We start from the raw sequence: 17,402 nt of genomic DNA, 5'->3' as shown, positions 1-17,402 counted from the left end.
TCTTCTCATCTTGTACTACCTGAAGCGTTGATCTGCCCAGCCTGAAGGAAGCCTCTGGGATGTTTTGGCTCAGTGGGTTCCCTTCTCTTGGGGCTTCCATTTACCTTAAAGCTCTGCATAAGAGAGAGGCCACTCAACGGCCCTGCGATCCCTTGGCAAGAGGCAGCAGCAATGTCCTGATGGAGGATCAGAGCAGGGGCTGAAGTGGGGTTAGAGCAGTACTGAGGTACAGATGACATCCTACAAGTGTATCTCCAAAGCTTCTACCTCCAAACCAGCTTCTTTGGTTCACTCTTCACCTTGGCTTTTGGGACTGCAGTGCTCTTGCCCCTCCACCTCTCCATAACTAAACTAATTTTCTTTTCTCCTCTATTTATCTAGGTCTCCTCCCCAGTCCCAGTTATCAGGTGTTCCAACCTGTATTTCAGAAGGCAGATTCAGCTCAGCTTCCTGCCTCTCCTCATCACTTCCATGGAGTAAATGGGCAGCAAAAGCTTTATGAACAGGAGCACCAGGTGAAGCAGATCATTACTCACAGCAGCAGCACTGAACTAATTTTCTTTTCTCCTCTATTTATCTAGGTCTCCTCCCCAGTCCCAGTTATCAGGTGTTCCAACCTGTATTTCAGAAGGCAGATTCAGCTCAGCTTCCTGCCTCTCCTCATCACTTCCATGGAGTAAATGGGCAGCAAAAGCTTTATGAACAGGAGCACCAGGTGAAGCAGATCATTACTCACAGCAGCAGCACTGCCCCTTGTGCCTAGATTTGAGTCTCAAATGTCCAATTTGCATTTAAATAGCAATATACTTCCCAGAAAAACTATCCTGGAGTTGGATTAGAGAGTCATTAAAGCACATTACAGCAAGGCCATAGCAAGATACAAGGTAAGACTCAGACCAGTACCTTCCCTGGGCAAAAGTGAAGAAGGGCACCTAGACCCTTCCACACCAGGAGAGAGGCAGACAAAGCTCAGAACCCTTCTTGCAACTTCTGAGTGTTCAAGCTTGACATGGATTACAACTTTTTCCACTGGATTTTTAGGAAAAAAAAACCCCAAGCAACACATCTCTAAACAGACTTGGATTATGGTTAACATTATTTCCATCCAGATCCTTTGGTACAACAAGGACAAGATGGTTACGGGGTGGATGATGGGGCTCAGTTGAATAGTCCCACCAACGTTTCTCAGCTCATTCAATGAACTGTCCGGGTTCTTTTGTTGCCAACAGATACAAATGCTGCATGTAAATAGATCAGAGACCCAACCTCGTCCCCACCACTCAAATCCAACATCATTCATCAGCCAGAAACTGGTGTAGCAACTGACCCATCTGAACAATACCTATCTGGTGTGATTTTTGGGGTTGTCCTGTGCAGAATCAGGAGTTAGACTTGCTTGTGGACCCTTTCCAGCTCAAGATATTCTGTGAGTCTAATTCTGTCCAGGAGTAAAGCTCCCTCAGAGGATCTGGAAAGCAAATCCTTGGGCTCAACATGGCCCATGTCCAGGTTCTGCTTGGGAATTCAAAGAGCCACAACGACAGGGATCTGGAGGGATTCAGACATGCTACCAGTAAAAAAGAGTAATCAAAAAAGAAAGCAAAGAAGGGTCCTCTGAAGTCTTTGCTCATGCCACCACTGAGAGCCTCCTTAGCTCAGCTTCAGTGCATTTAAGTTTTGCTCTGATGTCCCTTCCAGTGTCCCTCTGATAGCATCAGGTCTTCACTTGATGTGCAAATGACTGGTTTCATATGTTGTTTCCATGGCAGTTATGAACCAGATGAGCTTTCTCCTCAAGTAAAGAAGACAAAATTTGCTCCACAGAATTGCATTCATAGTCCTGCTAGAGGGAGAATATAAGTCACAGCATCTCCCATAGCCTTCTTCAACCACAGTTTCTGTTGCAGTCCATACCTTACACACTGGAGAGTAAAATGCAATTAAGTAGACACCAAAAAAGGGAAATGCCCAAAGCAATAAATTTTAAACAAAAGGATTTACTTCAGAGGCACAAAGTGGTGTTCACTATCAAGGACCTCATTGATATTCAGCCCTGAGCAAAAAGAAGGTTAAAAGCCTGAAGCAATACATGTTGGGCTACAATTTTGCCTTGTCCTTTAATACCCAATTCAATGTCAGAGTAGCCCCTTGAGTTTTTACAAGCTGAAAGGCCAAATCCTCACCTTTAGGGAGGTAAATCCTACCACTGCCCCAATTTTATTGAGTCAGATTGGGTTTCCATAGATAGATGCATGCAGTGTTGGACCCCAAATCACTGCCTCAACCTCTGGCAGCGTTTGCTGTCCTGATCTGTAGGTTTCTACTGCCTCTTAAGTCACCTCTGGCTGCTGCACAGCAGCATTTAGCAATTCTCTGCACATAGGGATAAGACATAAAGAGCATTTTAATGAATCCAGGTCTCAAGTACCATTTTAACCAAAAGAACACAGAAAAGACATGTTGCAGTGCACTGGAGTTTCAACTAGAATAATGAGTTTTACATTTGAAGATCTTACCACTCTCTACAACTACGTGACAGCAGGTGCAGCCAGGTGGAGGTTGGTCTCTTCTCTCAGGGAACAAGGGACAGGAGAAGAGGACGCAGCCTCAAGTCATGTCAGGGGAGGTTTAGGTTGGATATTCAGGAAAATTTATTCGTGGAAAGGGTGGTCAAGCCCTGGCACAGGCTGCCCAAGGCAGTGGTGGAGTCACCATCCCTGGAGGGAGTTAACAGACATGCAGGAGCAGCACTTGAGGGCATGGTTAGTGGTGGCCTTGGTAGTGCTGGGGAACTGCTGGACTTGATGATCTCAGAGGTTTTATCCAACCTAAGTGATTCTATGATTCTAGGCTAATAACCCTGCCAAGAAAGACCTGGAATTATGGAGAACATGAGGTGGAATGAGCCAACAGGATACCTCTACTGGGAATAAGACAAACTACATACTGGGTGGCATTCAAAGAAGTGCCACCAGCAGACCAAGGAAAGTTGCTCTCCCAAACTCAGCACTGGTTTGGGCCTCCCAGTTCTGGGATGACATGGAGAGGGTCCAATGGACAACCACCAAACCAAGATGGTAAGACAGCTGGGGAACACAGCTTACTAGGAAAGCTTGAGCAAGCTTGACTTGTTTAGTCTCACAGAAGAGGCTAATGATGATGAGATGACCTAATTACTGCCAAAGCTGTCTGAGCAGACAGTTAAAGAGGTAAAACCAAACTCCTCAAGGGTGGCAGACACTCACAAGGGAGAATGGCCCTTAGAGGTTTGAGTTGAAAATCTTCTCACAGAGGGTGGTACAGTGCTGGAAGAAGTCCCAGAGAGGGGGGAATTCCTCACCCAGTCTTCAACCTGATCTGCTGCTGCTGATAGCCCTCCTTTGAGGGGCTAGTTGGTCAGATGGCTCCAGTCTTTCTTCACCTACTGTAGTGGAACAGGTTGAAGAAGTGCATTGTAGCTCCCTGCACAATACATGAGGTAGGAGAGCTCACAAGGATAAGCTTTGGAGGGCAGGAATAAGCCCAGCAGCTCCTCACACCAGTATGACAGCAATTCCTTCTCCCAGTTCCTCTGTGGAGCCCCTGGCAGCAGCTTGGTGTGCTAGATCCTGTGCAGAGCTGCAGTTTGCCCCAAAGAGCTCTTCCTCTAGTTCGAGGGAGGTCATAGCTTGCAAATAAATCAGTGGAGCAGAGAGGAAGGCAGGAGGAATAAGCATCGAAGAAATCTTGTCCACCAATACAGCCCAGAAGTGATAACCAGTGAGGAACAGCAAAGATGGTGTTTCTAAGAACCAGGACCTCACTGTACCTCATCAGCAACAGGTTCACAGCCGTGCTGGGAGCAAAATGATGCTTACAAGTCCTTCACACCCTGTCTGGCTGGAAAATGGTCTGTTTTACTGGAGCCCACATGTGTGCTGGGAGGGAAGAGGGTCAGGCCCAGCCTGCATGGCCCCAGTGGAAATTGTTTCCTCCCTGCATGGAACTGGCGTGGCTGTAATTAAAACCTCACCCCATGCTATCATCCTCCCTCTCAGCCTTTCCACAGGGTTTCAGGCTGTTTTTCAGGAGCCCTGCTGTTCTCCTCAACCTCTGGAGCTGGTGCAGGGAGCAGGGAGCTAATTGGGGTAAGAGCACACACGAAGCACTGACCCATTTTCAGCGCTGAGTGGCAATATCTGAACAGATGTTTCCCCGCTATTTTCCATCCAGAGAGGCTCTTCCATGACTGTTGTGCCCAAGAGGGAATCCTTTCCCAGTGCTGTCAATCCAGATGTGCTACCAGCACCCTATGGCATGGCAAGGGAAGGGGCTTTGGTCTGCAGGTGACATGTGTGGACCTGTTAAATCCCAAATGCTGCTTGCACCCGGAGCCAGCCTGCACATGTCCTCCCGTTCCTGCAGAAATATTTGGGAACACAAAACTTGGCACTGTGCTGGTGCTGCAAAGCCCATTCACAGCATTCCCAGGGCTTTCCTTCATCTCTGCATGAATTTTTTTAGTCTTTTCACAACTTTGAGCTAAGACAGATTTGGCTTTGCAAAGGGGCAAACTAGGAGCATTTCCATCCCTTACTGAAAATATAGAAAGAGACGAGTTCCAATATGCCACTTAAAAAAAAGCATATCCATCATGTTAGTATTACAAATAATCAAGAGCAATGGTGATGGTTTCAGTTCTCACAGTGTGGGGTTGAGCAAAGAGGAAAACCACACTCCTAGGAAGAGACAGATCATGCCATTATGTGAGTAAAAACTCTCCCTCACACCACTTCAGCATCCAAAGCAGATGATTTATTTAAGAGATCAACTACCCACTGTGTTTTAAAATACACTTCACACATTATCTTTGACAAGAAGATGATGTCAAAGCAGCTTGGTTAGAAGACAGCCCAATGTACTGTTCAGACAGTGAAAGGGAAAATAATTCCCAGCACTGGAGGGAGCTGGCAACACTCGAAACTCCCAGCATATCCCACTGGAAAGCTCCTTTTCAGCTCCTTCCAACTTTGCAGCATTTTCCACACCAATGTGCTTCAGGATGAATTTTTGCCATTGATATCTTGTGGAAAGTTGCAGCCAAATTGCTCACCCACTTCCAAAACCAGCCAACCGTAGACATAAACACACCAAAAAAAAAACCCAACCAAAAACGTTCTACATGATCTTAGCACCATCTTTGTTTCCACATGCTGTTCACTGTGGAGCACATCCATCCCACATTCTGTTGCAGCCATGCAAGGGAGATGTGAGGACACATTACATCTATACATATCTCCCTCAATCTCACTCAGTCCCACTTCATGGAATCATAAAATGCTAAAGGGTTGGAATGGATCTTAGAGATCCTCTAGTCCCAACTCCCTGCCCTGGGCAGGGACACCTCCCACCAGAGCAGGTTGCTCAAGGCTTTATCCAACCTGGCTTGGAACACTGCCAGGGTTGGGGCAGCCACAACCTCCCTGCGCAACCTGTGCCAGTGTTTTATCATCCTCACAGGAAAGAATTTCTTCCTCATATCTGATCTAAGTTTCCCTCTTTCAATGTATACCCGTTATTCCTTGTCCTATCACTCCAGTTCCTAACACAGAGTCCCTCTCCAGCTTCCCTGCAGGTCCTTCAGATACTAGAAGGTAAGAGCAGAGTAGAGGGGGCACCTCACCTCCTTCAACCTGCTGGCAACACTCCTGTGGATGCAAATTCTCAGCATCTATATCAGGTCTGATGTGGAGCACTGTGCCCAACCCATGGCACTGTAGTTGAAGACAGATGTAGAATTAGCTAGAGCACACTGGGCACCAACTTCCCACTTCATTTTCCCTTTATCATCATTACCAAATCCATCCACACCTCCTTCAACCTGCTGGCAACACTCCTGTGGATGCAAATTCTCAGCATCTATATCAGGTCTGATGTGGAGCACTGTGCCCAACCCATGGCACTGTAGTTGAAGACAGATGTAGAATTAGCTAGAGCACACTGGGCACCAACTTCCCACTTCATTTTCCCTTTATCATCATTACCAAATCCATCCAAATCATCAAGGCTGGAAGAGACCTGTAAGATCATCAGGTCCAACCATTAACCTGCCACTCTGCTGTAACCCCTAAATCATATCCTCTAGTGCCAGACCCAGATGCCTCTTAAACATTTCCAGGGATGGTGACTCCACTGCCTCCCTGGGCAATCTATTCCAGGGCCTGACCACCCTAACAGTAAAAAAATTTTTTCCTAACATCTAATCTGAATCCCAACATCTAATCTGAATCTTACTGGATGCTGGATGTGTTTGGATCTCAGAGGATCCAAACTTGGTGTCAAATAGCTCTGAAAGGCACTTGATGGCAAGCAGATTTCTGAAAGAAAACTCTACTCACCAGTTGATTTCATTGTAGTCATTGTGAACTTCCCACCAGAAGTAAAACCAGACCAGGGTGAGGAAGAAGGATGAGGTGAGGATGAGGAACCAGAGGCGCTCCCACTGGGGATGGAGAGAGAAATCAGTATTAATACTATCCCATTTCAGGGCCACATCCTATCCCACATCCCATCTAGAAGCTGTTGAGCTTGGATGGAGCAAATACACATTTACAAGGGCAAACTTCAGACCTTTGTTCCCTAGGGAAGGTGGGAGATACAAACCTGTTCCCCAGCTGTAAGCAGAGGAGTCATTTATGTCAACACATCTATGTAGGGCCGGAAGAGCTTTCCTCCAGCCCTCAGGGAATGTGGAATAAGGAAATATTTTTGGATACAGAGCTGGTTTTTGTTTGGTGAGGGTTTTCTTGTTTGTTTGGGTGGGGTTTTGTGAGGTAATTGTTTCATTAACTTTTCAATTCACATGACTGGTGCAAACTTTCCATTTTCCTCTCCCATGGGTTCAGTCTAAATGAATGAGCAGTTATCACATGGTGAAGATTACACACCCAGTTAGGGATGTTACTACTCCTTACTCCTTCCTCCAGAGCCAAACCACCCATCCACAACATTTATTCCCATCACCACCACATATGTAAGTGGATGAGAGACCACACAGCATTGGATGAAAAAGATTTGCACCAACATTCAGTTTTGATAAATGTTCCAAATTCCACTCAACACACACAAAATAAATGGTCTTAAAAAACATCTGTTCAGTGCCCTTCTCCAGTACCATGAGTAAAATCCTAAACCACAAGGACATTCATGAAGACAATATGGTTGCAAGAAAACTGTCCCTAAGCAGTACCATTTCCATATACTCCTTGTTGGTTTTACCTTAAAGTGTTAAATTAGTCCCTCATGGGTTCTCATTTCAGCTAGCAAAACACTGAAATCAATTCTTTACGGAAAATATTAAAATGAATCCTCTCTTTTCCCAGAAGGAGCAAGGAAGGGTGAAAATTGAAAGTATATACACTATAATTCCCTTCTGCACCTTGAGCACAACATTGATCTCTTCAGAAAATGGCCTTTTCTCTAGTGACCTGTCTTGGGGCTTTTCAATTATGCAAAACACTAACCAATATAAACACTGTTTCAGTAATATAATAAAAACTACTATTTTTTGCCTTCATATTCAATCTTAAGGGCCAAAGCTATTTACTTAACTGTGTATTGACTATTTTTTGTCATGCATCACCCTGGATACCAATCTTGTGATACAGCTCTTCCTTGTATGCTCCGTCATAGGAGAACAAAGCAATAAAAAGGGTTGGAATTATTTCATTTTTGCTGTGCCAGAAAATGAGGTTTTCTGCTAGAAATTCCCAATTCTTGGCTGGCGTTATGGTCAAAACACTGTTTTTTCAACTCAGCTCAAGTCTGTTAGCCATTTTCTAGCAAACCTTACTAGGAGCAGATGCCTAAGTCCTATCAAGGGCTTTGTGTCCATAAATGGGGTGAAAGGGACCAGAAGGAGGTACAAAGGATCTTCTACAGTGCAGCTGCTGAGTATATTCAAAACCATACGGCAAAACTACTCTGTCATGAGCTTGGAGACTATCATCCAAGTCATGGCACCCAACTTTGCCAGAGAAGCTGTGGCTGCCCCATCCCTGGGAGTGTTCCAGGGCAGGTTGGATGGGGCTTGGAGCAACCTGGGCTAGTGGAAGGTGTCCCTGCCCATGGCAAGGGGGGTGGAACTGGATGATCTTTAGGGTCTCTTCCATATCAAACCATTCTATGAATCCCTTCACCTCATGCACAGGTGGTCTCCTAAAGGGAAACTCAGAGGCTGGAATGAGGGGATTCTACCCAAATCCTCCCACCTTTGGTAGCAGGATGGCAGCCACGGTATCCTGCATCAGCTCCATGGCCAACACCAGCCTTTCCTGATCCTAAACACAGCACTGAGGCTGCAATCTTTCTCCTCCACACCAACCACTGCCTCATCACCAAGCCAACCCTTTCCAACCAGGATGTTTCTGATCAAAATCCACCCATGGAACATGTGGATTACATAAACACCAAAACCAAATCCCATTCACACCTTCACTCCATCCCACCAAAACTCCCCAGGAGGAAGTAACTGCTAACCCTTTCAGCAGAATATGACTATTTTCTCCTGGATATCTTCCAGTCCGCACATCTCCAAGAATTAAGCCTCATTTTCCCTGTTGTTTGCTTGGGTTTTTCCTCCACCCCATTGGGTCTAACACCTCCTTGCACCTATCAGCTGAATGGGTTAACTGGACAGGCTTTTACAAGGCAAGTGAGGTTTAATATATCTCAAGTGCTGAGATGCAGCATCAACATTGATAGAAAAGAAAAAAAATAACTCTCCAGCTCTTTCAAGGTCACTGTGGGATAAACTTTGCCAGTATTCATCCACTGGCTGACACTGATTTGATAAACAAGGCAAGGAAAACATTTCAGAACATGTTTGAGCTTTTTTTCCCCACATATATTGCACACATATATATAATTTCCCCCTCCCTTATTTACATGCAAGCAGCATAGCTTGTGTCAAGCTCTCCAAAAGCTATTTTTGGTCTGTCCTTGATAGTGTACTTGCCAGATATATATGCCTCACTGATTTTGTGAAAACCCAGTCAAATTCTTCTATTCAATGAGTTCAAGCACAGTTCTGGCTGGGCTTTTAGAAGAATATGGAATATCTTGATCTGTAAGGTTCCTTCCAGCCATTCTATGATTCAATGATCCTCCCAGCACCACAGATGCAATTCAGCGCAAACTGAAACAGAATCTGAACCTCTGTCAGTCTGATGTGCACAACATACTGCATTTAGCCTGCGCCGTGTACAACCTCCCTCCATCAGCCCCTCATATAAAGAGCTTTACTGGGCCCTATTTTGCAAGGTCCCATGTGCTTTTTAAAGCAAGGTGAAATCTGCAACATGCTTCAAACCTCTCCTGCTAAAAGTAAAGACTTCAAATCAGTCATGCTGATCACTCAGTCATGGCAACAAGTAGGTGGAGGAAGCAGTGCCACTTCACCTACAGAAACTGAGGCAGAACCACTAGGATGCTTGAAGATGCTTGAAAAGGCATCCATACTTTCAGCTCCATGAGATGTTATAAGAATGTCAGCACTGACATTTTTGACAGTTCTAGGAAACCTTGCCTTCCCCTCTTCACACTAGGATAACATGGACATGCTCACCAGTTCCTAATTACCTTCACTAGCCACAAACATGCTCAGCTCCCACAGCACTCAGTGCTGTTCTGCAAGTGAACCTGACCAAGCACATCAGAATTAGCACCTTCATTCCTATCAGGATGCATTCTAGAGGTAGCTCATGATTTTACCCTGCTTTCTATGATCTGGTTCACATCCCTCAAGGGCTTCAGGTGAAGTTAAACCGGATGTGCTCCAGGAGTGAACCCAACACACCTGAACTGCCAGTAGGCACTTGGTCCACAGGACCAGATTATGGCTGGTCTAAGTGACCACACTACCACCTCCAAAATGATTGGACCTTGGATGTTGGGATATCAGCACCAATCATCTCCCTCCACAAACCTCTTCTCTTGGGCCACACTACTTTCTAACACACCTATAGCCATGATGCCTCACAGAATACCACAAAACAATATTAATCTCATTATACCAACATTTAATTTGAAAGGAGAGCAATGAATGAAGAGCTACCTTTTACCTCCAACTAATTGGCCAGAGAGGACATGTACCATAAGCTCAGTCAACCTCAAACTAGCCAACATAGAATCAGAGAATTTTAGGGGTTGGAATGGACCTTAGAGATCATCTAGTCCCAAGCCTCTCTGCCATGGGCAGGGACACCTCCCCACTACACTGGGTTGCTCAAGGCTTTAGCCAACCTGGCTTTGAACATCACCAGGTTTGGGGCATCCACTATTTCCCTGGGCAACCCATTCCAGTGTCCTGTCACCTCACAGAAAAAAAACTTTTTCATAATATCTAGCCTAAATTTCCCTTCCTTCAACTTGAACCCATTGAACATGGACAAAGTCTTTGCAAAGCACACCCACTGAGATGGCTGCAGCCCAAAGAAGGACAGAGAGTGTCAATTAAAATAAGAAAAATGACTTTGAAGTGAGAATATTTAAAATGGTCAGGCACAGGCTGAAGATTCTGCACTGCAGCAGCACTTTAAAAACCAGGTATCTTGCATGTGCCATTGTCCTTAGGATCTCAGCTCTACGTGGAACTACTCAGAGCAATGAGAATAAGATTTATACTCCAAGAGTATCTACAGGCATAATCAGAAGAGCCTCAAAAGGAAATGAAAGAAGACAGAGACATTTTTCCAAGCTGCAGTTTGTCAGATTCTTTAATTTTTGCTGAAGTCACAGAATCCTTATTTAAAACAAAAAAAGAAAAATTAATACATTGGTGTTTTATACACCATTCTCCATATCCACGATCCCTACACCAGGCCAATGCCCACCCTATGCCAGGTGGCACCAAAACCAGCTCCACAAAAAGGAATGATAGGAAAAAACCCACATATTAAAGAAACTTGCCTCAGAAACAGCCAATGTTTGATTTGCCTGTGAATTTGGCTCACAAGAGCATTTACCCGCTCTTGTGCTTGAAGATTTAATCTTACTTGTTTACATCAGCCCTGAAACTCATATCACAGAAGACAGAAGAGACTTTTCAATTTACGGATTAGTTTTGGGTAACTGAAGGATGCACCAGCCTCTTTTGCTGCAACTCCCTAACCCAGATAAAGGTCACAGTATTTACTGCAGTGGCACAGGAAAGCAGAGAGGCTCAGGAAGATTATTTTATTTCCTGTAATATCTGTAGGAGATATTACAAAGCTCATTTCCATACACACTCCCACCAACCCCTCCTACAAGGGCATTCTCAGTTTAGTCAAACTTGCTATATTAGAAGCTATTTCTCACCCATTTCTACATTCCATATCATTGCACATATGCTAGGAGACATCTCCCAGTGTGATACCACTTGTAAACCACAGAAATTCTTCGATCAAGAAATGTTTTCTAAAAAGGCATCTTTAGAGGAGGTTTCCTGGCTGTCCCTAGAAAGTGATCTGCTGCCAAAATTAGCCATGTGCAGAGCTAACGCAGGTTTACGTCTGTGCTCACCTCAGGTGAGACCCACTTGCAGTGCTGCCTCCAGCTCTGGGGTACCAACAGCAGAAGGACAAGGAGCTGCTGGAGAGAGTCCAGAGGAGGCCACAGAGATGCTCTGACAGCTGGAGCACCTCTGCCATGGAGCCAGGCTGGGAGAGCTGGGGGTGTTCAGCCTGGAGAAGAGAAAGCTCCAGGAAGACCTTATAGAACCCAGGCAGTGCCTAAAGGGGCTCCAAGAGAGCTGCAGAGGGACTTTGGACAAGGGCCTGGAGGGACAGGACAAGGGGGAATGGCTTCCCACTGCCAGAGGGCAGGGTTAGATGGAATATTGGGAAGGAATTGTTCCCTGTGAGGCTGGTGAGACACTGGCACAGGTTGCCCAGGGAGGTTGTGGATGCTCCAGCCCTGGCTGTCCCCAACCCTGGCGGTGTTCAAAGCCAGGTTGGATAAAGCCTTGAGCAATCTGCTCTGGTGGGAGGTGTCCCTGCCCAGGACAGGGAGTTGGGACCAGATGAGCTTTAAGTTCCATTTTCCCCCTTTCCCCCCTCATTTGGCCCCCCTTTTTGCCCACCTTTTTTTCCCGACTCCCCTCAGACTTACAGCTCCCTTATCCCACAGGGCCTCAAATCCAGAAAGATCACTAACATTTACAAAGCCAAAATGCATAAACCATGGAGCAAGTCATAAAACAATCAGCCTATCTCCACAGAGCACTAGTAAGGACCCAACCTTCATGTGAAGAGCAAAGCCAGCAAAGATAGGTGGTTGTGGTTGCCCCTGACAAAAAACCTAGTGGAGAGGAGGCTGAAGGGCAGCAGAAGGATCAGACAAGCCCACTGAAATCAACACAAAACTCCAACTCACTTCCCTGCACTTTGGCTTGGAACCAAAGCTCTTTTCTTGCCAGATTCATTATTTCAGGAAAGCAGATAACTGTGTTCCCTTTCAGTTGTGAATGCCTCTTGGCTGTTAACATGTATTTCAGGAATTCATTCATCACTAAACATTATTGGTGCATCTTCCTGCTTGTCTCATTGCTGCTTTTAGTGAAACTGAGGTTTATTTTGCCAAAACCATTCAGACCCAGTCCTCCTTTTAAATATGTATTTTTTCAACCTTCCTCTTAAAGCAGTTGGCTTTCCAAATCCAAAAATAGAGTGCTCTGTGGTACCATGATTGGAAAAAAGTCAGGGAAAAACAGAGCCATAAAAACATTTGACTCACTTCTCCACATTATCACTGAGTTATAATAAACATTGGGCAGAGCAATCCAAACTAACAAGTTGGTTAAACTTCTTTTTCCATTTCACTTGCTGGTGAGATGTGTGCTCTGGTCAGAGACTTCTGACCAGAAGAGAGACCAGAGACTGTTTATTACATCATAGAATCATGGAACAGTTTGGGTTGGACCTTTTAAGGTCATCTAGTTCCACCCTCTGCCATGGGCAGGGACACCTCTCACTTGACCAGGTTGCTTGAAGCCCCATCCAACCTGGCCTGGAACACTCCCAGGGATGGGGCAGCCACAGCTTCTCTGGGCAACCTGTTCTGGTGCCTCACCACCCTCACAGCCAAGAATTTCTACCCAATATCCCATTTAACATTGCCCTCTGGCAGTTAAAACCACTCCCTCTTGCCCTGTCACTACATATCCTTGTAAACAAATAAGAATATAACCATCTACTGAAAAAAACTGTAGAAGGAAGTCACTCAATGGTGAAAAAAGTGTGTTGACCCTCTTTGTTAGCTATATAAAGAGCCTCCAAAAACCACCTTCTCACTTTCGACACCTACAACAAGACAGTGTGAATATCTCCACATCACCCAATCCATGGGGCTCTTTGCATCAACATCAATAGAAATAAGTTTCACCTCCATTCCCTGTGATCAGAGGGGATTTTCAGGATAACTCTGTGTACAAGGGGTGACAACCTGTCTCACATTTCCTGCTCCTCCCTCCAGCACCTCTGCAAGCACCACCACTGGAGTCAGGAGCACGGTGTGCCACACAGATGGCAGCTATACCTGCTGGAGAGCCTCTCCCAGGGCTCCCCAGCCAGAAATGAAGGAGCCATTGGAGGGACAATCTCGGTTCTGGAAATTCCAGTCATCCAGCATGAAGTAGGCTCTTATTCAAGCCAAAGCGCCTCTGGGAATTCATGGCTTTCAGCCTCTGTGGCAGACCCTACCCATTCTCTGTCTCTTGAACACAGTAAACCTCCTGTTCATTCATTCCAAATAATTAAATAACTCAATACAAATCAAACTAGAGCAGGAAGAAGCTTTTTGACAATGTCTTCCCCCTCCACCCCCAATTTTTTTTTAGTCAGAAAGATTCCAGTTGTGAAGAACAGAAGCCTTTTATAGGAAATAAAATATTTTAAAGCAATTTCTTGCTGAAGCGTATCTCAGTTTGAAGCTGGGATTTCTGCTGAGAGGGAACTGGAAGGAGATTCAGCCCTCCCAAAACCTGGCAGCACATGGCTCAGGACATGCACAAGCAGATGAAGAACAATAGCTTGTGGAATCTGACCACACATACAGACAACAAAATCAAATGTGGGCATCTTTCTCCAGTTCCACCCATTCAATGATGCTACTGGAACAACTGCAGCTGCAAACTGGGCAATATGGAAAAGTCAAAGGGGAAAATCACAAAGTCTGGAGGGGTGATGTGACATGCTATGGGTAGGGGCAAGTGACAGGGACAGACTTTAGCCTCTGGAATGTCTGAAAATCTTAACCCTACCCACCAATCTCATTTGCATACAACTCAACCTTGGGTCCATGCTCTGTTGGCCTCAGTCTTCTCCTCACCATTGGATATAACCATCCTACATGAGTTCTGCCCTGCCAGCACTAGGATCTCTTGACAACACCTACTTTAGGCCGCTTGGTTGACTTAATACACCCTGGTATGGTATCCTTTGAATCCTAAGGATATTATCCAGGAGCAAACTAAGGTTACTCAGTTTTGTTAGAAGTATATCAAACCCCCAGGAGAAAGCAGTAACTTCAAACAAGTTTCAAGCTCCACACAGGTGGCCAGATGCTTGCTGACTTCCCTTGGGCTATGGTGAGGTCTCTCTGAATCCCAGAATGGTTTGGGTAGGAAGGGACCTTACAGATCATCCAGTCCCACTCCCCTGCCATGGGCATGGACACCTTCCACCAGACCAGCTTGCTCCAAGCCCTATCCAACCTGGGGCATTTCACTTTCTTACAAGACACTGTGTATCTCCATGCAGAAGGCTTTATGTGTGGATAACGTTCACAAAGATAGTCAACATTACCAGGCTTCAAACTTGCAAAAGCAGCAAGACCTAAAAGCTATTTTCTCTTTCTGCACTGCACACCATCCTTGTGTCCCTAAATACCCACCAGCTCAGGCACTTGCCTTTAGCAAATGAATGGGTTTTGTTGAAGGATCAAGGCTGCATAGTCCTAAACAACCTCAAGAGCAAACCCAAGGGCTGGACTTGAACTGGAGCAGCAGCATCACTCGAGTGTTTTCAAGTTCGTTTAAATTTACCCCTGGATATAACAAAGAGTCTACACTAAGGAGTCTACGCTACTGTATTTTCTGACATTTTCAAAACTCAATTTCCTGCAGGCATTTATCAGTATTAGCTCAGAGAGGAAAGGAGGTGAGTTAACATTTATCCAGCAAATACAAAGGGTAAGTCAAAATTCTTCATTTCTGGATTACTCAATTGGACTTCATTCAAACAAACTTAATATCTTCTTCAAGCAAGTTATTAAATCATCTCTGAGGATGAAACATGACTTCTTCTCCCAGCTGCACCCAATAGAACTAGAAACTGAGAATCAACAAGAAGCATCAGCCAGAGCTTTTTGTCAATGTGAACAATACTTCAGTTCCTACAGAGAAGTTACAAACTTTCATTACTAGGTATGTGAATTGCTACGAAGTAATGCACAGTTCTAACATCTCCAAGGATGGAAATTCCCAGCCTCTTCTGCATTCTCCTCCAGGGTTTGACCACCCTCATGGGGAGAAACTTTTCTACTCTCTTACTGGAATTTCCCTTGATGCAGGTTGCCTCCATTGCCAAGAGCCATCTTGGCTCAAGTCACCAAAGCAAGGTTGGATGGGCCTTGGAGCATTCTGGTCTAGTGGAAGGTGTCCCTGCCCATGGCAGGGGGGATGGAATGAGATGATCTTTAAGGTCCCTTGCAATCCAAGCAATTCTATGATCTACTCTACAGTCACTCCTTAGATAGCTGCAGAGAGCAGCAAGATCCCCATTCCATTCTTCTGCACAACTCCAGCTCTCAGCTTCTCCTATATCCCAGGCTCCTGTTCCAACCAGTTTGGTGGCCCCACTGGGGTCACTTCTGTCTCTTATTGCCTGCCTTGGTTTTAGGGAGCCCCCAAAACCAGCCTGAGTGCTCAGATGTGGTCTCTCAAGTGTCAGCAGAGAGGAAAACCCATATCCCTCAAGCTGCTGGCTGCACTGTCACAGCCCAGGATGCAATCAGCCTTCACTGCCAAAAGTAAATCCAACAGCTGAATCTTGTACTGCAGAGGGATCTAACAAAGGGAAAGCATTTTACACTCCAAGGATTTGAAGCATTTAAGTGAGGAAATCAATATAATTGACTGGCTGATGTTGATCTAACAGACCTTATGTACGTCAGGAGCAGAATAAAGGCGCCTGTGCTTCAATTCCCTCACCTTAAAGAGGCTTCAGAGGGATCAGGCTTCCATCCCTCTGTTGGATTCAAGACTCATGAGCCCAAGACAGCATGCAGCAGCCTTCAGGACTCCATAGTGCATCAGGCAACTCCCACAATACTTTGTAACCTGTCCAAAGTCTTCATTATCCCTTCATTTAACAACCATGAACATGTGATACAAAGCTCCACTTGAACACATCCTCCAGCTCTTAATTTTTACTCTTCATCCTCAACTTTATGTCTTCTCCCCACATTTGCTTAGTACTTCAAATTTTGTAAGGTATAGGCCTTTTTCCATTTGCTTAGTCCTCTCCAGGCCAGAGATGAACTGAGATGGACTGACTGGAAAGATAAATCTGTCATCACTACTTCATAAACACTGCAAAGATTTTGGCTGATTCATTCCTCCTAGGCAACACACTGTGGTCTTGCATAAGAGGCATCTGCCAATAATTAGATAAATGGGAAGAGAAAAAAAGAAATTAGGTCTAGCAGACAATGGGTCCGAAGTAAGGAGGGGGGGAAAAAAGTCATTCTGGCTGCTGAGGCTTCAATAGCTAACCAGATGCTTCCTCAAGTAAGTCATTGCACATCTCAGGCACATCTTATTTGATTATCATAAAGACTAGGCTAATAGTTCTCTGCACACCTTATTAGAGAAGGCCATGAATGAGATTTCTGAGCTGTGACATGCTCCATTTACAATTCAATTTAGCAAGTCAAAGCGAGTGGCAGAGAACATATTACTGAAATATGTGTTCCTGCCGGGGCTGCTGTAGTTGAACTGTAGATCAACAGATGCTGCAAAAAGAGAGCCAAATCTCTAAAAATATCATCATTACACTTTGAAAGTAGCATTATTACACTTTGTAAAGCATCTTGCACTCCCAGCCTCCAAAAACACAACCAGAAAGGGTATAAGGCAAGTAGGATGGCTAATTCCCTCCAGGCTCTAGGGCTTGCTGCCCTGCAAAGCTGAGAAGCAATCAGGTAGTTTTGTTTGCCTAAACAGCAAAGAGATAAAGGTATCCAAACTAAGGGACAACCCACACTTCCTTCCCCTCACACTCTGCTATCACAGAGGATCAGTTTCTCTCTAGGTGTACCTTACCCAACAAAGGCAGCATCTACAGTCCCCAGCAGCTGTTATCCATCACAAAAACCACTGGTAA

The 17,402-nt window shown here is 45.2% G+C and overlaps 1 protein-coding gene across 1 annotated transcript in view; it reads right to left on the bottom strand.

The window, feature by feature from the left end:
- Positions 1-6,481, bottom strand: part of GDPD5 (glycerophosphodiester phosphodiesterase domain containing 5) — a gene marked incomplete at its 5' end in the record, with an annotated part of 43,128 nt that extends 36,647 nt beyond the window's left edge. Inside the window, one exon of the mRNA XM_009077403.1 lies at positions 6,378-6,481. Coding sequence (XP_009075651.1) covers positions 6,378-6,481 — 104 coding nt within the window. The remainder of the gene's footprint in view (positions 1-6,377) is intronic.
- Between the last annotated feature and the right edge of the window lie 10,921 nt (positions 6,482-17,402).

This window comes from Acanthisitta chloris, unplaced genomic scaffold (genome assembly GCF_000695815.1).
Source record: "Acanthisitta chloris isolate BGI_N310 unplaced genomic scaffold, ASM69581v1 scaffold5446, whole genome shotgun sequence".
Classification (NCBI taxonomy): Eukaryota; Metazoa; Chordata; class Aves; order Passeriformes; family Acanthisittidae; genus Acanthisitta; species Acanthisitta chloris.
This window is presented reverse-complemented; position numbering and strand designations above follow the sequence as displayed.